General features: G+C 42.6%; 1 protein-coding gene across 1 annotated transcript; it reads right to left on the bottom strand.

Annotated features, from left to right (window-relative positions):
- Positions 1-1821: 1821 nt before the first annotated feature.
- Positions 1822-15552, bottom strand: ncl (nucleolin). Its single transcript, XM_084310791.1, has 16 exons — positions 15422-15552; positions 14320-14418; positions 14105-14225; positions 11058-11177; positions 9144-9263; positions 8381-8539; positions 7595-7678; positions 7267-7390; positions 6635-6771; positions 6410-6536; positions 5892-6028; positions 5441-5570; positions 4657-4799; positions 3846-3972; positions 3276-3586; positions 1822-2638 (listed from the first exon to the last, which is right to left on the bottom strand). Exons 1-16 carry the CDS (start codon positions 15437-15439, stop codon positions 2562-2564), a joined length of 2034 nt encoding a protein of 677 aa, XP_084166917.1. The 5' UTR covers positions 15440-15552; the 3' UTR covers positions 1822-2561.
- Between the last annotated feature and the right edge of the window lie 10264 nt (positions 15553-25816).

The following is a 25816-nucleotide window of genomic DNA, read 5'->3' as shown; positions in this document are numbered from 1 at the left end:
CCCTACTCAGCCTGAGAGGAGAACTCATGTGCTGCTGCTCATACCATGTGAATGAATAAACCACGCCGCTTAAAGGCTAAAGATAGAAACCATGCCTCTTGACCACGTTATTGTCGCCCCATAGCCAGATTCTGTCAACATGCAATATTAATGTAAATTTGATGTTTTGTTCATAATGTTCATAGAAGGGGGCACAACACAAACAAATCATACAATTTATATTTGGAATTGAACAATGTTAAGAATTTCTGTATTCGATCCAGGATTCATTTAAAAAGGGGACACAACAATTGTATACAATTTATGGAACATGTTTAATGGTGCTATGGATAACATTCAGCCACTAGATGTCGCACAAGCATGCAATTTATCCAATCAGGTGCATTCCACATTGGGAAATAGGGAGGGGTTACACGCACACAAGTAAATATTCATTTTGGACCCGCCAACATTTTTTAAATGATAAATTCATTAATCAATATTTTTCTTGGGGGGGGGGGGGGGGGGACACTTTTATTTCACACCTTTCTAAAAGCTGTGGATGTACTATAAAAAATAGGTTTAATCATTAATGTACATTACCATGTTATCTATAGCATATTTAAGTTCTTGCAAGGATTCTAGTCTAAATAAAATATTTTGTATTCATTTCTTGCCTTGAATGGATTTAGTGGGTATGGCACACTGCAATAATTCTCAACAGCTAGATAAACCAAAGACAAGGAGATAAGAGTATACATCTATACTAGGGACCCTTTGAGGAACTCTGCACGTCTCCACCAGGGGGAAGAGGGTGGAAGCAAAGTTCTACATTATTTTATCCTATTTCACCCCCAAACCACCCCTGCTCTGGGGGTAGGACTTTTCCAAAGTGCAGGAACTTTCTAGGTGGTGCTTGCAGCGCTGAACATTTTTAATGTAGCACTTAGATCTACAGTAGGGCTGGACGATTAAGTTTCAATTGTGATTTTAGCTTCCGACGATCATGAAAACAAGATTGTGCCGCATTGCTAATTTTGTCTTGTAAATGCAGCACCTTCAGTCTCAGCAGAGCGCTTTTAGTTGCATCAAGTGTGTCAGAACAACCCTGTTTGTAGCAAAGTAATTAATTACATTTAACATCTATTTAGCCAATGTCATCGGCTTTCAACAGAACATTAGTATTAGAAGCCGATAAATCTAGTGATCTATGCACAAAAATGAATAATCCTTGCAGCAAATCCATTAGTTACAATACGATTGCATGAACTAAGCGGGTATCATTTGCAGGTCAAGTATTTAAAGCTCACTATTGACAATTACTAGGCAACAGAGGCAGAGAAGATCAACAATCTACTATAATCCTCGTTTGGCGATTCAAGTCATCTGGACTGAGTTGCCAGTGGATCGAGCGGTCTGTTGCACGTTCCTATTCAATGAGAACAATTATATGGGAACATTGGTCTGTTGATTTAACAGTGATCACGAAGAGCTGATCAGAGAAGATTGTCCTAATGACACTGGAATGCCTAGAGACCCGTTTCAGCATACTATGAACAAAAAAAAGTACCATGAAATGTAGTTCCTGGGACTTAAAAGTACAGGATAATTTCGGTTGAACAGTTTATTCAATTCCCCCACATTCTTCAGATGGCCAAAATCCATAAACTGGCAAAACCAATTTTCCGTTGCAGTCTAGACTATCCTATTTTACATATGTTCCTGTAGCAGCCAAGATCATCCATCAGTCTGAAGCTACTTAAGTCCTTAATTTACAGACAGAAATAATATTTTTGCCCTGATGGGATTTAACAGATTCACAAAGGCACACGGAAGACGAGGCATTTTAAAAATCACAACTTGAAGTTTAATTCAAATCACGTGAATTACCTTCTCAAATGGGAAAAATTAGTCATGTACTACAAATATTTCATGTTACATATTTTTTTTTTAAACATTTATTTATAGAGGCGACTAGTCCTTTTAAGACATTGACTGCCCCACCCAAGAAAACACGACAGTAGAATCCAACACCCAAAACACATGGGCCGCAACTTCGTCCACTATCAGTCACAATATATGCCTCTTGCACATTTGAGAAAAAGGTTCGAACCTAAAAAGGAAACTAAGAACACAAACAGAACTGGATATAAGGAACAGCACTTTTTTTTTTTTTCTTACAAAAAAAATGTCAAATGAAATACAAGTTTGTTTAAATGTACAATATGGTTGAAATGGACAATTCGTTTCACAGCTAATTGCCAGACAAATTCCATTTTACTCCCACTGGGAAATTCCCGCACACTGCTCTTGCGATGACAATAAAATAAAAAAAAACCCTACATGGAGGATGATGGTGTGCAGTCGGGACATTCAGATCTCAGGCGTCAGAGACTGGCCTCAGGCAGCCCTCAAGCCAAGAGAGAGAGGGTGAAGAGACTGGTGACGGGGAGGGGTTTGGGGTCAAGGGGCTAAAATGCCCGTTACAGTTAAATATATATCAATGTTGCTTTCTGGAATGTCCAAAGGCTCTGAAAAGAGATGAAACCAGAGTCCATTCAAAGAAAGTAAAAGACGTTGATTTAGTCATCAAACTTTATCTTTTTCCCCTGGGGCTTTCCAAATCCACCGCCGCCACGATCTCCTCCTCCTCTTCCACCTAGGATGAAGACAAACAAGACCCTCATTAGTATGTAGATAGCCTTTGGCACCGTTCCTAGAATTCAGCATTGATTGCAAATTGCATTACTTCATGATGAGCGCTTTGAGCCAGAGGGGTACAAGTCATATTTTGGGCAAAATATTACAAATTAAAGCGATTTATCACAAAATGGAATCCTTCAAGACCATCAGAAAAGCATTTGGTAAGACAATTTGAGGCAGGAAATGTTTATGTATTTGATAATTAGCGGAAGTCAACTGAACCTTTGAACCATATAAGTCCACTTATAAAAGTTCGACAGCCCATTATTGCAGTACTCAACCTCTAGTCTAACTATAAATGAACACAACAATACTTTTGAAAACGTCACTCATCATTTTTCATCTGAGGTAGTCAAGGGACCTATCTCAAACCCTGCCCTCTTTTCTTGATCCTCCAATCACAGCTGTCGCTTACCTCGGACTTCCTCGGTAAGCGACAGCTGTGATTGGAGGATCAAGAAAAGGGGCAGGGTTTGAGATGGGTTGTAATTGAGACTTAACACAATTGTGAATAAACGCAAATATTCCACTTGTATTCTGAGCTGGTGAAGTGAGAACAGTGATACGTTGCCTAGTTTAAAATATGTTCTTACCTCCAAAGCCACGTCCACCTCCTCCACGGCTGCCTCCTCTTCCCCCCCTGAAGTCACCCCTTCCTCCTCCTCCACCCCGTCCGCCAAAGCCGCCGCCGCCACGGCCCCCTCTGCCGCCACCACCCCGTCCTCCGAAGCCGCCGCCGCCACCTCCGAAGCCGCCGCCGCCACGTCCACCACGGAATCCGCCGCCATCACCCTTGGGCTTGGCGTAGTCCAGGGTCACCTTGCTGCCGTCGATCTCTCCGTCCTCCATCGCCTCTTTGGCCGCCTTGCAGTCGTCCTCATTGTCGAAGTCGACGAAGCCGAAGCTGAGAAGGGGAAAAAGAAAAGTTCTTCAATACGGATTACGTCTGGAGAAATCCTGTGTCACATGTTTATATTTAAATCAACTAGCTGCTTATTTTGTTTCACATCAGACATGGGCAACTCCCACCAGGTCAAGGTAGCTGCCTGTATAAATGTGAGTTGGCTCTACTTCTCGGGCGGGTCCGTACACCAGTCACAGACGGGACAGGGACGAGCTCGCGAGAAGAGTGGCGGGGCAGAAGAGCGGTGAGGTGGACGTACCCTTTAGACGAGCCTGTGTCTCTGTCTGTGACTATTCTGGCAGCCACGGCGGTCTCGAACGACTCCTTCAGGGTACCGTCTGTTGTTTCCTCTGAGAGACCCTTCACGAAGAGGGTTTTCGTGGGTCCTGCCAGAGAGGGAGAAAATAATGACCACAATGAGCTTTTAATGTCGGCGCAATGAGTTTATGACACCACACAAACGCCATCAATTGGAAGCCTGTAGAATACTGTTCAACAAAGCAGCCCGGGTAGCTTAATGTTAAAGGTTGTGTCTTACACTTTAAATTCTCAGTACTTTACCATCTTTGAGATCTTCAGAGACTCAGGAAGTGAAGTTGCCATTAGGGATGGGACTTTCTATCAAAAGTGCTATTCGAAAATTCGTGTTTCATAATATCGAATATAAAAATCGCTACTTTTATAAAACAGTCTGAAAAATATTGATTTATGACCAGATGTCATTTCAGGACCGGTACCGTCGGGTTGAAGAGGTTAATTGATGACAACTTTCTTTTAAGTCTTTTAAGAAATCAAAGTTAAAGTTAGGCTTTTAGCAATAAGTGTTTCTTTTAATGCCGGGAAACGTCTTGTTGCTGCCACCTTCTTGCCCGTTTTTCGATTACTGTGATGTGTACAAGGATGCATCTCACTCTTCACTTGTTTAAGACGCCGTCTACCATGGGGTGTTGAAATTAATCACTAGTTGTAAGCCCCTTACACATCATTCTACCGAAAACGACCGTGCTTAAAGAGTTTAAGGTTCTGAATGTTGGGTAATTTCTCTGCTCCATGTTGTGAGGTGGACCAACCTGAGTTTCCTCTGCCACCATCTCTGTTCAGGCTGTTCTGGCTGAACTCCAGCCTGATGGACCGGCCTTCGACCTCTGTGTTGTTTATGTTCTCCAGAGCGTCTTTGGCATCTTCCGTATTCTCGAACTCCACAAAAGCAAAGCTGCACAGGGAGAGAAAAGACCGTTGAGAATGAAGTCTTGGAAGTATCCTCGGAACACATCTATGGTGGCTCCGGCTCGTTTCACAGGGAACACATCTATGGTGGCTCAGGCTTGTTTCACATGGGAGACACCCCCTAGAAGCAAACTGTGCTTTGAGACTACTTCCCATCCCCTAGAGGCTGGAGAGAGACTGTTCTAACTAACTACACAACTTAAGGAATGTGCAGGCCAGGTATCAGTCATTTTATGCTAGCAAAAAAGGACAAAATTGTGCTCTTAGCGAGTCTTTTTACCAGGGTGAAGTTAGGTTGCAGTTGGATTTTGATGACATTTGTGTATTCCACATTATTTGTACATGGTACCATTAAAGGTTGTGCCAGCGATTGAGGATAGAACCAGTGGACGATAACACACACTGGTACCGAAGACATAGCATTGGCTTTGTTCTACCTCCGTACATTTCACACATGAGTACTGAACGACCGCATGTGTGCCAAGAAAAGGAGGGACGAGTCTCATTAGGCCACAGGCTCCACTTCTCACCCCCTAGAGGCTGAAGGGAGCCCGTTCCAAACGTGCTTTGATTCACCAATTAACACGAGGAAGTCATTAAACACCAAAACCAATGTCCTCTACTCACCCTTTTGGTCTGCCGTTGTTCTGTGGAACTCTAATGGAAATTGCTTTCTCAAATATGGCCTGAAGAGTTTCCTCTGTGGCGGTGAACGAGAGGTTATTCACTACGAGGGTTTTGCTGGCTGGTGCCGCTGCTGCAATGAGATAAGTAGAGGAGTGAGTCAGAGCTGCAAATAAAACCTCATTAGAAGAACCAGGGTGTCACGTTATCATCACATCTGCCCACGTTAAGAAATGACCAACCACCCCTTGGTCCACGGGTCTGTAAGCAAATCCCCCATTTGAGACCTAAAACACCTGCTAATGCATTATATAGCCTGAATATATACACACGCAAATGTGTTTCCCAGTTACAATGGGTTAACACTACAAGCCCATGCAGGAAAAACCTGTATACACTTCATATAATGAATTGTAGGGAGTTTAGAACAGTATTCCCAAGCCTAGAGACGCACCACTGAAGCTTTTGTTTTTCTGGCTCTTGTCCCCGGTGAAATCCACCATGATGGACCTTCCCTGTACGTCTGCTCCCTGCGCCTCCTCCAGCATCTTCTCTGCCAAGGCCTCGGTCTTGAACTCTATGTAGGCAATGCTGTCGGAAAGAAAAGGAGTCCGCTTATCCAACCAGCTCCCGACATGTACACATACCTTCTTTTGTCTACAACGCTTTTAATCAGAATTCAGTACGAATTCTCATTAGTTATCCCTTCTACTAGAATATAATTACTTTATTGATCCCAAGGGAAATTCAGCACTACAGTTCGCTCACAATAAACATTTAAGTAGTCAAAAAAATTTAACTGGGATATACATTCTATAACTATTTGTATTCTTATTTTTATTTGTGATTTCTGACTAGCTTAATGTTTATTGTGAGCTAACTGTAGTGCAGAATTTCCCTCTGGATCAATAAAGTAATTATTCTATTCTAGTAAACGGGATAACTAATGAGAATTTTTCCAATAACACTCACCCTCTGTTTGAGCCGTTCTGGCCTGGGGGTAACCTAATTTCCACAGCATTCGCAAACACCTCCTTCAGGTCATCGACTGTGGCGGAGAAGGGAAGGTTCTTCACAAACAGCGTTCGTGCATCCCGGTCTGTTGGATTAGGAAGGAAGAAAAACATTAGACTCCAATTTAGTACACAACGGACAAACAAAAGGCCTGTTATACTGCAACAGAAGAGCAACTTGTACCTTTCTTGTCCTCCTGTGAGGTTTCTTTGCTGCGGGCCTTGTCCAGTTTCATCTCTTGACCCATGAACTTCTTGCCGTTGAGCTCCAAGGCCTTCTGCATGTCATCCTCAGATGCAAACTCCACATAGCCAAAACGTCTGTTTGAGCAAGCCAGACCGACATGTGCAGTTAAGACACCATAAACAACCAGAGTCAGATAAAAACCTTTGTTTAAAATGTACAAGACTTCAATTGTTTGGATCGAGGACCATGTACAATCAAATCTCATACCAATTACTTGAAGTCAGTTTTCACCAGACATTTTCTCATTTGTATGTAGTTGAGTGTAGAGTCTTCATTTGTATGTAGTCGAGTGTACACAGTCACCATTTATAATGTAGTTGAGTGTGTACACGGTCTTCGTTCTGAGTTATTGAAGGTTGTGTTGGTTATTAAAAAGGTTGTGCCAGCGATTGAGGATAGAACCAGCGGACGATAACACACACTGGTACCGAAGACATAGCATTGGCTTTGTTCTACCTCCGTACATTTCACACATGAGTACTGAGCGACCGCATGCGTGCCAAGAAAAGGAGGGAAGTGTCTCATACAGTCAATAAGGGGGTCACAGGCTCCCATGCCACAGCACTTACTTGGACCCTCCCAGCCGGACGTCTGTCACTTCCAGGCTCTTCTTGGAGAAGAAGCTTCTCAGGGCATCTTTGATTTCATCAAAGTCTTTGTTGGCATTTAGGTTGCCAACAAACAGACAGAAAGCTGTGGGGGTTGGGGGAGAGATAACATTGCAGTGAGTCTTTTTGGTTTCGCCCGTGGCTGCGTATACACAATAAGAGAAGTCAAAAGTTTCAGAAAATTGTTGCGGTGACATCACACATCAGTATTAAGTCCCTTGTTGATCATCATTAAGTAAGTGAGTGCTCTTGGTTCAACCAGATCTAGGTCTAGGAGCTGCTAACTTACGTTCACCATCTGTCTTTGCCTTCTTGGCAGGAGGTGTGTCCTTCTTTGAGTCTGCCTTCCTCTTAGCAGGAGTCACTGGTGCTTCTATGGGAACAAGGAAGCATTTAGTTGCACAACATTTTCTTACTTTGACAATCAAGAATAGTTTAACCTGTTAACTTTCGGGGGCCGGCCCGCATTTCAGTGTTCAAACCTCTGTTTCTCTATTGTGTAAGAAACTTATCTTTCAAAAGTGACCACTCATACATGGGCTATAAGTATAATAAATCGCAAATGGGCATGCAATAGACAGGCATTTTTATGCTAAATGTGCCCGCCTGTTAAGAGGTTAAGATAAGATATTCCTTTATTTTGGGTAAATTCAGGCATCATAGCAGCATGGGGGAGGGAGAGGTAAAGGTATGGGAAGGGCAATAGTAGAAAGACATAAATAAAGGCAATACAAATATGAGGAAAATAAACTAATATGCCCCATCGGTTATATTATTTTACAATAAATCATTTGAATCTGAATATACCATGAGTAAACAGTATACACAATAATTAGTTGGCGAACATTGAGACCATTTAGACCAGAGGAAAGTAAGCAGTGGGTGCTGCAGCCCGTACTTAATAAGTAGACTATTTTAACTTACTTGGATTTCAAATTAACTTTGTTAAAATTCTCACTGTGGTGTTAGATCCCAGATACCGACCTCTCCTCGCTATGAATCTCCTTCTAGCCATTATTAAATATATATAATAAGAAAAAAAAAAGAAAAAGGGAAAAAAGAAAAAAAAACCCACCTTCTTCATCATCGTCATCCTCATCTTCATCATCTTCCTCCTCCTCCTCGTCATCCTCTTCGGACTCTTCCTTGGCCTTTACCATGCCTGCCTTCTTGGCCTTGGCAGCAGCTGCGGGAGCTGGGGTGGTGTCCATCTCCTCCTCCTCCTCATCGGACTCTAAAAGCAGCGAGTGAAGGATACAGGTTTAACAACACAGTTTACATGTCTGTACAATCAACTAACCCTGCAGCATGCGTCAGAGATTTTTAAAATGTGACATCATTACATTCAGTATTAAGTCCCTTGTTTGTCATCACGCGCAGTTATAAATTAACATTAAAGATGCTGTACGTGGTATTTTTTGTTTGTTAAAATAAGTAGTCTAGTTCTACACTCACGGCAGCCTTGATGATTGAAAGATTGCCTGGTCAGTAACACGAGTCTCAGTAATACATTTTCTGGTACCCCGTTCCCACTTTATCCAATCAGGAGGGAGAACGCTCCTTGAAACAAGTAGAATAATCTACCAGTGGAGTAAGCCAATTTGGCTTGGCAAGATTTCTTGAAATAAGTTTTGAAAAATATCTAGGGTTCTCTATCCTGATTGGATAAAGTGCGATGGGATACAAGAAAATGCGTTCTCCGTTCACTGTAGAGCGGAGGGACTGGGAGAACCATGTTACTAACCAAACATGCGTGTAGAGCTATTCAACACATTTTAACAAACACCACTTACAGCACCGTTACAATCACATATGAACAGTGAAGTTGCTCGTCTCACCCTCATCGTCGTCTTCATCATCCGACTCTTCTTTTGCAGCGGTTACTTTCACTGTCTGCTTGGCGGCAGGCTTGGCAGCAGCTTTCTTGGGGGGTGGGGCTTCCTCCTCAGATTCCTCGTCTGGGGATTGACAACGAGAAGGAATACGTTCCGTCATCTAGTCAGGCCCATAAAGACCACGTGGTCACCGAGCCGGTATTTGGTCAAAATGTGCCAGCGATTGAGGATAGGACCGGCAGACAGTAAACACACCGGTACCGAAGACATAGCATTGGCTTTGTTCTACCTCCGAACATTTCACACATGAGTACTGAGCGACTGCATGTCTGCCAAGAAATGGAGGTGGGTCCTTAACACTTAAGCATTGGATGGCCCGATGGCGGGTCGTCACACACATCGCAGCACTTTGCCTTAGTCTGTCGGCTTCGGGACGCGTTTGCTGATCAACCAATACATTGTTGGAAAGTTGCATTTGCCGCCTTTTGATCACCCCAATCAACATATTGCGTGCCTTCAGTCCCGAGTTACAAGACGAAACATCCGACGAGCGTCATTTGACAAGCCATTCTGACAAGTGACCACTTGCAACACAGTATAGGAAACATGTATTTTTTTTTGTATATCCATAAACTAACGAGACGAGAAAGTAGTTACAACTACTAGGGGTGGGACAATACATCGATCCAGATCGATATATTATCAATGATCAAATGGGATCGATGAAACGTAAAAAGATCGATTCATATTGCGATACTCTTATTGTGAAAATCCCCTGGAGCATATCCGCAACCACAGCAGTAGCTCTGCGTGTGTAGACGTTACAGAGCATTGCTCCAGAGTCCACTTATTTTGCGACCAGAAATAAGTGCCAAATGCATCCAACATGCTTTGCATCCTCGACATTCCTTTATGCCCACGTCGCATTAAAGACTGAAATTAACGTTACGTTAGCATAAGCTAACTAAGCTAAGCCTGATCAGAGCCATACAGATAGAACAGCAGAGTGGGGACTGGGGAAGGCGGGGGCATTCTCCCTTTCTGTGTGTGCGCGTTTGGAAAGACAAGATGAAGTCAAGAATACATTATATTTATAGTAAATTTACCGAGGATGGACTACAGATGTTGATATGTAAACATAAAAAATACAATACATAATGAATGTATTCATGATCATCATGCAACATAAAACAATTATAGGAACGGTTTGGGAGAGGAAGGGGTTTTAGGTTGCGTGTTGGTAGTTCCAAATTAAGTTTAAAGCTCAATATATCAAAAAATATATCTATTTGTATTAAAAATATATTGTTTTTCAATGTCTGGAAGAGCAAATTTTTTTGGGTTGATCTAAATGTTGCAGATTGTTAAATGGGCATATAATAGTCTCATATTGATCGCAGGGACCCGAATAGAATCGTGGCAGACTTTGCGATATCTGCAAATATCGTATCGTTGTCCAAAGAATCAATATTGTATCGGGATGAAACTGGTGATTCCCACTCCTAGTTACAACTAATAATGTTATGTCTGCACCTTTACAATGCAAGACCGATTTGCCTTAACTTGCTGCCTTTTTTTAAATTATATATACACATCTGTAACCAATTACTTTTATGTCTGCACTTTATGAATTGCTCATTTTATGCCCATTTTTTTTTTTTTTTTTTACTGTTGTGAAGCACTTTGAGCTCCAATTTTTGTATGAAATGTGATATATAAATAAAGCTATTATACCATGCTTCAGCGAAACGTTACCCTGTAGTTTTAGTAATGTTACTCGGTCCAAACTGTTCCTTTGAGCATGTTTCCAGACATATTCGCTAGCTATCTCTTCGATGCGACTTTGACGTTTCTGTAAATTCAGATTAAAAAAAAAATTATGCGGGTGTGTGTAGCTGTTCCCTTTAAAGCCCATACCATCATCTTCCTCATCATCGTCAGATTCCTCAGGAGCGGCCTTGGCTGGTGCAGGTTTTGCTGGTGTGGCCTTAGCAGGAGTCTTTTTGGGTGGTGGGGCTTCCTCTTCGGACTCTTCCTCTGGGAGCAGACAGACACGAAACATTACTCACCACACCCGGAGGACTGGTAAAACCATATGATTGACAAACACATGGTCCCTTTTAGGGCTGTACCAGCGATTGAGGATAGAACCAGCAGACAATAACACACACTGGTACCGAAGACATAGCACTGGCTTTGTTCTACCTCCTTATATTTCACACATGCGTACTGAGCAACAGCATGCGTGTCAAGAAATGGAGGGATGCGTCTCATACACAATATGGGTCACAGAAGGTCCCTCTGTTCATCTCGCCTAGTATCATCCATCAGCAATTAAGGGAACTTCAGATTAATTTCAGCATTTATATATATTAAAAAAAGTTTTTCTAAATATTATTTGAGTCAATCACAAAATTCACAATCCGTCAGTCATTAACAATGCGTTTCCCTGAACAATGAGTGAACTAAAAACCAACAGGTATTGTGCTTTGTCAGCAGATAAAACATGACACTAAGGAGAGGAGACCGTTGTGGTCTTGGTCCATGACTATTACTTGGCATTTATAGGAGAGCACGCCTCAAAAAGAATTAATGTCCGGGGTGAAACTTATGTGCCGTGCATCATTGTCTATCAGAGTATTTCTTTTAACAAAAAAAAAAATTATATATTATCGGAGCTATCAATAATTTTATCATTTATCGGGATGAAGTCATAATTGCTGGTATCGGCCAGATAATTATCGAGCATCCCTAAACTGAAATCATTAACCACATTACATGTTTCTCTCACTCCATGGTTTGTGACCACAGGACAACTAGGCTACACCCTCTTCCCTCCTCCTTCCAAGGTTTCTGAGGCTATATTATAGCTATATCGACATTAATATGGCCCATTCAACATCGGGTATCTATTGTTCCAGATGCACCGAGCGCCACTTCCGGTTTGGCGTGGAGTGTAACTCGCCCGAAAGCCACCAGGGGCGGTATTGAGGCGTTGCAATATCAGACCAGGGTCCAGCTGCATCACGGAGGGAGGCTGGATGAATTATGAATGCCATGTCGAAAAAATGAAATATTGATCCCAAAAACTAGTTCTCGTTGTTGGCGCACAACAATTGGTGGGCAATAACGAGTATACTCGTTGTTGGCGCACAAAGTGTTAACACTTTCAGTGCCACGGACGACATCTCGTTTTATTAGCCCCCCCACTGAGTGCCACGGATGACAAATATCGTTTTATTAGCGATCTGAAATCATATTTCATCAACAGAGTCTCCCGTTGGTACAGCAGCCCCTACAGGAGCTCAGAATGGAAAAAGCGGCCCATATCGTCTATCCCTGTGTAACTGCAGATATCTGTAGATATGTAGGGGCGGAGCCAGCTGGTTCCTTGTGCTGGCAATAAGTCTGATCAACATTGAAGTCATCGCGGGACAGGAATCAGCCTGGAATATATATTTACAGCAGCCAATACTCAAAATCAATAAGCGTGATCGATATTTGGAATGGCGATCAGGAAATGGAATGATCTTTTTGGAGAACATCTGATCTGAGGTAAGGAATCTATTTTACCAGTCTTGGGATAATCAGAGTTGTATTCGCAGAGATCTCAGCATTTGCCCTATGTGTGATGTGGCTGTTTGTGCGTGATCGCTGATGAGGAAATAAGATAGATTTTTCAGATCGCCTCTATAGCGTGCATACGTACACACATACTATCAATAATCTAGCGTTTATTTGAAAACTATTAATAAATAGGCCGAAAAATGACACTGTTTGTGTATTCTAGAATATTCCAGTAAATGTCTTTTATCATGGAATCTTTATTTTCCTTGAAAACGAGGGCATTTCAAAATGCTATAAAACGAAAATGAACAGATAAAAAAACGATCCGCTTCGACAATGTTGACTGGAAAACGAGTCATTGATAAGTGATGGGCAGATTAGACACAGCCATAATTTAAAACATAGATTAGGCGTTTTTAAGATAACATTGAAGTGGATGGTGGCATTCAACGGGTAAATCAAGGTTAAGGAATGGCTCTGAAGAGCAAAATTGAACATCCCACAAAAAACGACTTAACCCTTTCACTGCCACACTACAGAAGGTTAACCGTCGGTGGTAGTAGTGTGATAGTAAAGGATTAACATTCTGTGTATTGTGGCAGTGAAATGGTTAACCTACTGTTGTTGTGTGGCAGTGAAAGGGTTAACAGTCAACAGTATGTGTATTGTCCTCGCGGTGAAAGGGTTAACCGCATCATTTGGTAGTGTGGCGGTGAAAGGGTTAAATACAAAAACATTTCATGTATTTATTATTTCATTTTATTATTTCATCTCACTCCCACAAAAAAAATACACCCGTGCAAATGAACCTGAATGCCTTAAATTGAGAATTATGAATTTAATACCCTGCAGATACAACATTATGGCTGACTGTTTAAATAGGGCCAGGGTAAAAAACAAAAAAACAGTCAACTAATCCTTTAAGGCACAGTTTGTCTGAACAAGGGGAGTGGTGGAGGGAGGGGCCTTCTATTGGAGACTTTGCATCATTTTATTTTATTTAAAAGACCCTACCACTGCCTAGTTTTGTCTGTTAAATATAGAATCCCATTTACCACAATCTTTATAGTAATTTCCACTTCAGCGTTAGAATTGATGCAATATTAGTTAAGTAATAATGAGTAATAGAAACATCGCAATTCAGAAAATGTCATAATGTATCATAATCACATTAGATTTAATTGACAATATACATTATAATTGGCAACAATGTGCAATATAGTGTAATGAAAAATAAAATGTGACTTCCGCACAGCTCGTTTGTTCTGGGCCACAGAAATCCTTTATAAATCCGTACACCTTGTGGTATTACAATGCAATGATCATTCAAGCCACTTGGGTTAGCTGCAGCCTTCTATGAAGTTACTTTTTATATATAATAATAAAAAATAACTTACCAGAGTCCTCTTCCTCGTCATCATCCTCGCTCTCTGCCTCCTTGGCTGCCTTGCCATTCTTCACAGCTTTGGGGGCAGGCTTCGCTGGTGTGGCTTTCTTCACAGCTTTAGTTGGTAGAGTCTTATAAAAAACACATTAGGCACAATATTTAACAAAACTACTTTTAAAACAAAACACATCGTCTCACGTCAAAAACACAAATCATTACACCAACCTCTTCCTCATCTTCGCTGCTCTCCTCCTCGCTGGACTCCTCTACCTCTTTAGGGGGCGGAGGGGCCTTTTTCTTCGGGTTAGACTGTTTGTTTGCGGCCTGTGAGGAGAATAAACAAGAAACGCATTTATCACACAAAGGTACAGTAATGTTATAAAACGGTATGAACAGATATGATGATGATGAATGAGCCTTCAGAGAGTTGTCTCGCAGCACGAGGGCAGCTCGTGGCTCTGGTCAGCAGCAGCAGCGCCGCGTGTGACGGAGCGGCGGCAGCAGAACCCCACGTGGAGCGAGAGAGCACGACACGCTAACATGCTAACAAGTACCATTCACGTTGTATAACCAGCGAGCTACACATGTTACGGGCTGTCCCGTGTCGACATTAAACCGTTGGTACAACACTATAAGCAATTACATTTAAAATAAAAATAAAACATTAGGTTAACCGGAAACACAATAAAAGCACGATGTCAGCAGGCGCCTGCAAGGAAAGATTAACTCGCGCTTATAACGCTGCTAATTTACTAGCAGACGTTCATTTAACACGTTAACATTTACTTGTCCCAGCTGTTATAGGATGGTGGCGAAGGTATTTACTTTACTGTACAAATTAGTAAAAAATACACGTTTGAGAAAAGAGACGTTATAATTCACCATTATTAACCAGTACAGTTCTTTCAGTCTAAAAAAAAACACTGGTCCGCATTCGCGAACGCGCATGTATGATGGCCATTTTGAGCCGAGCAGCAGCAGCTAACTAGCAGCGAGGCCTGAAGGCCAGCATCCAGGGGCCAACATGGCTGCTGTTCAAATGGGTCAAGAATAATTTCATTTTAAAAGAATGCAATTATTCACCGTGGGCACGTCCTTTAAGCAACAACGGGACGCATTTACTTTGACAAAACTCCCAAGATAAACGATCGAATTTCACGTGCAAGAAATCATACCGTGGAACATACGCAGATGTATTTTCCACCAGTGCCATTTTATGATCGTCGCTCGCGATGCATGAGCCTCCGCGCCGCGCAAAGGATCGCCATTCTAGATTTCATTAGATCACATAATAATAAACGACAGAAAACAAAACCCCCCCGCTTACCTTCGCTAGTTTCACCATCTTTGCTGTGTTTCTATGAAACACGATTGTGTGCGTTTAAACAGAAGTGTTGAGAGGTCGGTTGGCTGGAGCATGCACGTGGCTCTACCTACTACGGATATGGAGAAAGAAAGACAGACGCTCAGGAGGACGAGCAGTTTACTTTCCTGGTCCTGCGCGTTCACGTAGCTCCGCCCACACCGCGTTGTCCTCCAATCACGACCTGAATATTTACATAGTGCTCGCGCGTTGTGACGAGACGGGCACGCGGAATATTAATGTCCTTGCCTTTTGGAAACGAGGCGCCGCGTCGTTTGTTTGACAGCTGTTTTCACAAAACCACTGCATGTATACATCACGTTAGATAGCAAAACAAATAGAGACACTTTCTCAAGACGGCACTGCACTGCACTGATTTACAATAGCCTATTTAAGCATTACATCACACGCTAGGGTGACCAGATCCCAATAAACCAAATGTGGGACAAATGGTATGTTTGTGAGGGACAATGTGGGACCCCCCACCCCCCCCAGTGCAGCTCCCTCCCCTTTTTTTGGTGGACTGTCCCTGTCGCCTCCTTCAAGGCTCATCCACCACTGTCCTCATTAAAATGACCACAAGCCTAATATGTTTTGCCCTTATTCATATTTTCTTTTTTCCCCTTTTGTCCCTAATGGGTGTTAAGTACTCAAAATAAATAAAATTACCACCCAGACTTACTATCACTTCACTATCACTATGATTATAGGTCTGGACCCGCAGTCTTATCACACACGCACACACACACACACACACACACACACACACACACACACACACAGCTCTCCCCCCTCTCTCTTACTCTGCCCCCCACAGATTCTGGACTAACCCCCTCTGACACACAAAGTAAAGTGTCTGTGTCACACACACTGCCACTTTACTTTACTGCCATTAATTCGTTTATTTATTTAGTGTACATCATATTAGTTTACTGCCATATCCATCATCTCACTGCCACTTTGCTGCCATTATTGTATTTTACTGCCATTATTTATTATTCATACTTACTATGTACCACTGCTGCTAAAAGTGTTGCACTAAGTTCTCGTTTTACCTCTATTTACATTCACTTTTTTTTAGCTACTGTCTACATTGTATATAGTCCTGTATACTGTCCATATGTTACTTTATAGTGTACTATGTTACTTTATGTTTATAGTGTACTATATGTTACTTTATGTTTATATTAGATCTTGTTCTTTATATACACTGTGGGAAGGGGGAAATGCAATTTAATTTATCTGTATGTCAAGTAACTCACCAAAACAACTCACAAGTCCAGGGATTCACACTGGCACTACTGCAGTGATGAGAGCAGGAACAGTAATGGCACAATAATAAAGTACAGAATACAATTATCTTCCACCTGCACTGATTTGGGGGGGGGGGGTGGTTACCGGTTACATGAACGGCTACTCGCATCTTATTTATTGTTATCATTAGTTTTCAATCTAAACCCTTTGGGGTTGCTTTCCCCTTTTCAAACTTGGACCAAGCGCTATTCTCTCGTGCTGAGCAGCGGAGATACTGTAACAGCAGCGTGTGGAACTGATCTGATCCGTAGCGCGCGTGTATCCCTTGCCTGGGTTCGTTGCGCCAGGATCCTCCGCGCGCAACAGCGTTAGGACTTGTTGTCATGTCGCCAGGATGCCCAGGATGCGGTGTCACTCGCGGTCAGATACTAGTAACGTTACCGGGACGCATAGAGGTTCTTCACTTTGGCTGGGGGGGGGGGGGGGGGGGGGGGCGTTAGCGCGGATGACAACCAATCATGCGGGACATGGTCTCAATTTGCATGACGCGTGAAAAGAGACACAAATGCTGTGCAATCACGCGCAATGCGTGATGTCTGGTCACCCTATCACACGCAGGAGTGGTTTGTGACCAATAAACCATGCCTAGGGGTGGTTGTTAGGCCCGAGGCGCAGCCGAGGGTCGTTAGACCCCCCTAGGCATGGTTTATTGGTCACAAATCACGACTGCACGTGGTGTAAAGCTTTTATACAACTGCCAGATTCATCCAACCTTATTTCTATACAATAAACACACATTAATCGAAGATTTATTGAAAAAACCATCCGCCAGAAAAAGTAGTTCCCACAACTCCATGTGGAAGCAGCTTGAAGTGCATCCAACCAAACTAACACATCCAACTGTGTATTATTGGAATGATTGAGAGAAGTTGCCTCATGTGGAAGCAGCTTGAAGTGCATCCAACCAACTAACACATCCAACTGTGTATTATTGGAATGATTGATTGAAAATTTATTAAAACGTTTTCTTTGCCCTATAGGAAAAAAACGTTTTCTTCGCCCTATTTTTTTATTTATTTCTTTTAGCCTAAACTTAACCAGTTGGAAACCAGGGGTACAGTAATAAAATTAGCAATCAACCAATCAATCAATTCAATAGACCATGCTCACTTAAAACAGCGCTGCTTCTCTCTCAGTCTGACTCCCCCGCTGTTGCAGACAGGAGTGTGTGTGTGTGTGTGTGTGCGTGTGTGTGTGTGTGTGTGTGTGTGTCACAGTGTGTGTGTGCGTGTGTGTATGTGTGTGTGTGTGTGTGTGTGTGTGTGTGTGTGTGTGTGTGTGTATGTGTGTGTGTGTGTTTGTGGGTACGCCAGCGTCGGACAGTGTGAGAGAGAACGCTGCAAGAAAGTAGGAAGGAAGAAATTTAAATCAATCAATTAATCTATCAATCAATCCGCGATTTTTCTTTTGTTCTAGATTGAGTCAAGACCCATCAATTACATCATCCAACATTGTTTAAAATACTAACACATTCCCCTTGACAGAATCGCTTCATATTTAGTCGTTATGGTGCTTTCAACATAACCATTTGATCTCCGCGATCCTGTTTTCTCCCGGAGTGAGCCGGGGAGGGTTATGTGATTTGGTTGTGGGCGGGTCCTGAGCCCAGGACCGTGGATTGTTGTCAATAAAGACGTGTGAATGGCCAATCAGAATCGAGAAATTTGCATGCCGTTGTATAATCAATTATATTATCTATGTCTATTATCATTAAAAAAGTCATTCTTGAATATATTTAGGGTCAAAATGTGTCTGTACAATCCGTTAATATCGGACAGCTGTTTGTTTAAACAAGTGCGTTGTTCGGGGTGTTCTGCACGAAGAGGGGGTATGTCCGTGCTTACATCCACACACACATAGCACACTGCAAACTCGAATCAAATGAAGAAAGAAACGAAAAGGACAGTCCCTTTTTAGACTTGCAAAAAAAGAAAAGTGTTCTGAGGAGTTCAATATATATTTTGTAGTTTCTAAAAGGGTCATAAACGTGCGCACGCACACACAACACACACACACTCAGTGAGCTGGATGCAATCCTCCCTGGAGGGGAGAGAGCAGATGGTGGAGGTAAACGGTACCCTATCCCCCCCCCCCTCACAGTAAGCTGTGGTGTTCCACAAGGAAGCATACTAGGTCCGCTACTGTTCCTAATTTATGCAAATGACATGTCGTCAGCTTGTGACTGCAACTTGTTCCTGTTTGCGGACGACTCAGCCCTACTGGTCTCTGACAAGAACAAGTTACAGGTTGAAAAAACCCTCAGCTCGGAACTAGGCAAAATCTGCATATGGCTCGCTGATAACAAACTATCATTACACATGGGCAAAACAGAGTCCATTCTCTTCGGTTCAAATAACAAACTCAGCAAGACTGACGGCTTCTCAGTTACAGTGGGTGACAATATTGTCACAAGGAAAGAAGATATTACCTGGGTTCAATCCTAGAGGCAAATCTTTCCTGTGACAAAATGGCATCCAATGTAATAAAAAAAAGTCAACCAACGAACTCGATTCTTGTACCGGATCTCCTCACTGGTAAACAAGAATAGCCTGAAGACTCTGGCAGGAGCACTCATTCAAGGGTACTACGACTATGCTTGCACCTCATGGTACCAAAGCACCTCAAAGGCGCTAAAAACAAAATTACAAACATCTCAAAACAAACTGGTCAGACTACTGCTTGACCTTACTCCTAGAACCCACCTCACCCCTGCCCACTTTGACAACCTAGGATGGCTTAGAATAGACGACAGAGTACAGCAACTTGCAATGGGCCTGGTCTACAAGATACACTACACGACCAAGGTACCCATGTACATGTCAAAATACTTCCCAAAGGTCAGTGAATACCACGATCACAACACCAGAGGGAGCTCCACAAATCATGTTAAACCCAGATTCGGCTTAAACAAGGGACTAAACACGTTTCGCAATTATGCCACATCAATGTGGAACGCACTACCCAAAGCTGTAAAGGAATGTGAATCACTACCCACTTTCAAAAACACCCTCAAAAAACACCTACGGGAGACTGAAATTCGAAACTGGCCCCTGTAAATGTCCTAACACAACCCCCTCCAATGTACAGTACAAATGACCAAGTATGGTCTTGTCAATATTCCAATGTACAGTGTTGCTTGTACAGTTGTACAGTGTCCCCCACCCACCCCTCCTACCCAACCTCCCCCCACTCCTACCCAACCTCCCCCCACCCACCCAACCACCTCCAATGTACAGTACCCCCCCCCCCCCCCCCCACCTACCCAACCTCCTCCAATGTACAGTTTCTACGTCAAATGTCTATTTAAAACTGAATCAAACCATAAACAAGGTGGCCTGTTGGGATGTTAGATCCTAATGTAAAAAACTGTGATTTTATATGTCTGCACTTTATGTGCTCATTTTATGCCCGTCTTTTTTCTGTTGTGAAGCACTTTGAGCTGCAGTTTCTGTATGAAAGGCTATACAAATAAAGTTTATTATTATACATGTACGCGAGGTAACATGATATGTTATATGAGTAATATGTAATATGAGCGCGCGTGCACGTGGCGTCATTAGCGCACGTGCAAATCAGTGTTGAGGAACGCACCTCTGTATGTACGTATACATATAAATACATATTATACACATACATACACACATACATACACCGGCGCCTGAGTAATAATAATAACTTTATTTGTATAGCACTTTTCATACAGAGGTTGCAGTTCAAAGTGCTTCACAACAGTAAGAAATACAGGCATAAGCGAGCATAAAAAGATAGACAGGTAGAATCACAGTGTTTCACATTAGGATCTAGCATCCCAATAGGCTTTCCGCTTACAGTTTTCAGTAACACAAATAGTAAAAATAGTTTAAAATGATTCAGTTTAAAAATAGTAAAATAAAAATAAAATAAAATAAAATAAAAATTATAAAATAGAACGGACATAAAAAATACAGGCATGAGCGAGCATAGCAAGATATGGCAAGTGACAGCAATGCATAAAGTTTACAGACAATCCATGCTGATTGATCTGCCATAAGCAAGTGAAAGTTTACAGACAATCCATGCTGATTGATCTGCCATAAGCAAGTGAAGATTACAGTCTGTTCTAACAAACCAAACTGCCATGTATTAAAGTTTGGAGCATGCAGAGCAGCTGAACCCCCACAATTGAACTTGGGGGAGCAAACGTGTGCTTTTGCACCCCCACTTTTTGATCATGTGAAAAATATGATATGTCCCTCCCCAATATATCACTGTAAACATAACTACGTAATAAATACGATAAACCAATAAATTACTGAACCAGGATCATTTCAATTCGATGCTAAATAAACTTTTACGCACGCGTAAAATGTGCCAGATTTAATTTTACATGCGTTACATTTTTATCAATATCTTGGCCATTCTTTGTGCTAGAATGAAATGGAAAAGATTGGGAGGAAGTGACGAAGGAGGCGGAAGTTTACTGCCAGAAAAAAATAGTAGAAGAAGCCTGCACATGAGCGAGAAATTCGTCCGGTCTAGACTGGATGAAGGCCGGGAGTCTGGAAGGGATCCGGGCGGAAGAGAGTGGTTGGAGAGACGGAGGAAACCATGTGGCGAAGCGGCTGCTGGCTAGCGACAGGCGCCTGGATGGGGGAAGGAGGAGCGGTTGGGTTGGATTGCGGCTGGACGTGGTCGGAGCAGAGGAGGTTGAGGTTTTCGGAGGAGATGGTGGAAGGACTGTTCCGTGTCGATGGCGTGAGGATGTCGGAAGGGGAGGTAGAGTCGCTCCGTCAGGGGGGTAGCGTTTTGCAGGTTGAATGTTTGGAGTCTGGTCCTGGTGTGCCGGGGCGGTGGTGTCGAAAGCGGGAGAGACTTAAGTTTACTTGTCGGGAGAACTGTTTGATGGGATATGGAGACATGGAGGAGGCTCTAGCTTGGAGGGTGGGCTCTCGCTGTCGTGCTGTGTACTCCGGGGATGGCAAGATGTATCTGGGGTTTGTTTCCTGGATCGAGGGTGAAGACTGCGGGGTCAAGATTGACGGATATGAAGGGTGTGAGCTGATGGGTATGTCCGCCTTGCTGCTCCCTGAGGGAGTGAGTTTGGCGATGGGAGATGACAGTATGGAGTGTGGTTCGGGGGGTGAGAGCGGGGGAGAAGGGTGGAGTAAGGTGGAGAAGAGGGGCAGGGATAGTGGGGGGAAGGGGGTGAAAAGGAAGAAGGGTAGGGGGGATAGCTCGAGTGGATCAGATGGTGAGGGTAGAGCCGAGGTTGTTGCGGGAGTGATTCATGTAGTGGTTAGGTTTGAGGGGGTGGGGGGAGTGAGCAAGTTAGGGTTGTTCGAGCTGCCAAAACTCGTAGGTAAGCAGTTAGGAGAGGTAAAGTATGCTAGAGTTTTGAGAGATGGGAATCTGGCTGTAGGGTGTGTAAGTGTAGGGCAGGTGGAGGTGGCTAGGAAGATGAGGAGCATTGGTGGCGTGGGTATAAGGGAGGTAGTGAGAGTAGGGGAGAAGAGGGAGGGGGGATGTAAGGGGGTGATAGCTGGGGTACCGGTCGAGGTTAGCGTGGAGCAGCTGGTGGAAGGGTTAGGGAAGGACGGGCGTAATGGCATAGTTAAGGGTGCAGAAAGGATGAAGAGGGGGGCAGATAGGGTAGAGACGGAGACGGTAGTGATTAAGTTTGAGGGTAAGGTTATTCCTAGTGTAGTGTTTGTAGGGTGTAGGTTGTTTAGGGTTAGGGAATTTGTTCAGAGTCCTCTTAGGTGTTATAGGTGTCAGGAATTTGGCCATGTAGCTGTTTCTTGTAAGAAGGGACAGAGGTGTGCTAGGTGTGGCGGGGAGCATGAATATGGGAAGTGTGGAGAGGGAGTGAAGCTGAAGTGTTGTAGTTGTGGTGGGGAGCATAGTGTAGCGTTTAGGGGTTGTGTGGTGATGAGGAGGGAGGTTGAGGTTCAGAGAGTGAGAAGGGATGATAGGATTTCGTATGCGGAGGCAGTTAGGAAGTTAGGTCAGGGAAAGCAAGGTGAGGAAGGAGAAGGGCGTTTGGCAGTAAGGGTAGTGCAGGAGGATCAGGGGAAGCAAGGTGAGGAAGGAGAAGGGCATTTGGCAGTAGGGGTAGTGCAGGAGGATCAGGGGAAGCAAGGTGTGGATAAGGGGCATAGGAAAGGGCATTTGTCGGTAGAGGAAGTGCAAGAGGAGAAAGAGAGGGTGTGGGGGGTGAAGTTGGAGATAGTGGCATTTGTGACGAGAGTGGTGAATACTATAGTGATGGTTAGCAGTAGGACAGAGAGGTTAAGGTTAGTAGTTGAGGCGGCAGTATTAGACATGGGTATGAAGGGGTTGACAATAGGGCAAGTAACACAGGAGTTAGGGAAGGTAGGGAAGAAGGTTGGTGTGAGGGATCAAGTAAGAGAGTTAGGGAAGGGGGTGGTGAGTGTTCAGGAAGGCCAGAGTCAGTCGCTGGAGGCAATGAGTGACTCATAGATTAGGTTGGATAGGGTGGTGATGTTAGGGATGGGTTTTGTTTTGTTTGGTGTGTTAGGGGGTTGAATGGATTTGGTCGTGATCTGACATTGAACCGTTGAATAAGAAAAAGAAGAGGGGAGAATGGAAGACTGGCCCGATTTCCGGGTCGGTAGGTGGCGGTAAATGCCCCATTTATGGTGGCCGTCCGCCGTAAAACACCAAAAAGAAGAAGAAGAAGAAGAGAAATTCGTCCATTAGATAATTTCTGTCGGACAGTTAGTAGTTAGTAGTTCGACTTTTATAACAGTAGTAGTATCAGTAGTAGTAGCAGTAATAGTAGTGGTAGTAGTAGTAGTAGCAGTAGTAGTAGTTGTAGTAGCAGTAGTAGTAGTATTAGTAGACATTTTAGTAGTAGTAGTTTGAGCTATCCTGTGCTAACGTTGACGATCCATCTTTTGTTGGTGATGGTGACTACAACGAAAGGTCCACTGATGATGACAACAATGAAAGGTAAAGACACTTATTTTGGACTTTGATTGCTTTTGTTTTAGTCAGACTTGTTGGGAAAGGCAAAGAAAGGCTTTCACATGATAAGTGCACATGATGAATGCACATGTACAGGATAAGTGTACATGATAAGTGTGCATCAAGAGAATCCTTGTTGAATGTTGAATGTCTACAGTGAGGAGGAGCAAGGAGCAGAATTAGCAGAAGCCCTGCCTTCAACCAGTTCAGTGAGACATGGAAGGAGGGCTAACCAACACAGGTGAGAGACTTATTATTATTATTATTATTATTATTATTATTATTATTATTATTATTATTATTATTATTATTATTATTATTATTATTATTATTATTATTATTATTATTATTATTATTATTATTATTATTATTATTATTATTATTATTATTATTATTATTATTATTATTATTATTATTATTATTATTATTATTATTATTATTATTATTATTATTAGTGCTTTTGTTTTAGTTATTACTCTGTTCATAAAAGTTGAAAATAATGTATTTTTACATGTCATTGTCTACAGCAATGATTTGCCTGGGACATCTAGGGGGCAGGGCGTGCCCAAGCCCAATCCAGGTCAAGAAATGACCCAGACGCAGGTGAGAGACTTATTATGGATGTTTATTGCTTTTTTATTATTACTAGGTTTGCAGACTTTGTACGCAATATATACAGAATGGAATATTGAGTGTATATACAGTGTGTGTGTGTTGTATGAGCAGTGTTTTATATGTACAATGTGTGTGCCATTTATGTGCAGACATGATGAGCAGCCTGCTCCAGTCCGACGCAGGACAACCCAGGCCAGGCCAAGACGTCCAGCCCAGGCAGGAGATCAGGCAGGAGATCAAACGCCCTGGAAGACCGACAGTGATCCTGATCCAGCCCCTCAGCCCCTCCGGTTCATGCCGTGCAGACCCCCAGGACCGCAGCTAGACCCCCATGCCACGTATACACGTATACACAGGTAACACCTGTCAAAAGGCGTTACAGTTTGACAGGTGCAATATTTTTTTAGGATACGCCTCAGGCATCCTGCACTCTATATGACTGCACTCTAGTCATATGTGTACTGTATATATGTATATTGAATATCCCACAATTTAATTATTTAATTACTTTTTACTTTTTTACTGTAAAACCTTTTTTTATACCTTTTTTTGTAAAAAGAATTACCTTTACTGACTTTTTGTAAAAAAAAAAAGCATGCTGGTGATAATTTCCAGTTGAGAATCAAAATTTCGTCTGTGTTTATTACCTGTGTATGGAGAAAATAATGCTTTGTAAATTGAATTCTGATCTGTTCTCTTTTGTTTATGTAAATATGCTACCTGAGGGTGCATTTCCACTGTTTTATATCCTTGATTTGATATGTTTGCATTGGTTCATACTAAAAAGAACACATTTTCTCAATCCGATTTTGTGTTTTGTGTTGTACATTATGCAGTATACAGTATATACAGTATTATACAGTATGAAAACTAACTGTCAGGTCATATATGTGAGGCTGTGCTGAAAAAAAAGATACCAAACATACCATGGTAAAACATTAAAAAATGGGAATTATACAATTTAAATCAAAATTAGCCAAAACATTGAAAAATCCCAGGACCTGGAAGAGACAACACATTAACAGACACGCACACATTGATCCCTTTTAGTTCTCTTTACTGAACCTACTATATGGTTAACACAAGGCACAATGACCAAAGCTCTTCCCGCTTACCCGAGGCACAATGACCAAAGCTCTTCCCGCTTACACAAGGCACAATGACCAAAGCTCTTCCCGCTTACACGAGGCACAATGATTAAAGCTCTTCCCGCTTATGCAACACAATAGGTACAGCTCTTCCCACACTGGTCAATACACAGTAATGGAACCCGTCCCTTTAAGGGTTGAAATGCTGGGTTATCACACAACACATTTAACCAAAAGACAGTGGGCCCACATTGAAAACAAAAGTCCTATCTAAGCCGGCAGTCCCCAAAATAACAAACGTCGGGGCGCCCCTAATTAATGGTACACGGGCCAGTTCAAAGTACTGATTCTCTTCGCCTCTAAAAGGGCACGCGCC

Source organism: Notolepis coatsorum (genome assembly GCF_963971535.1).
Source record: "Notolepis coatsorum genome assembly, chromosome: 3".
NCBI classification, from domain to species: domain Eukaryota; kingdom Metazoa; phylum Chordata; class Actinopteri; order Aulopiformes; family Paralepididae; genus Notolepis; species Notolepis coatsorum.
This window is presented reverse-complemented; position numbering and strand designations above follow the sequence as displayed.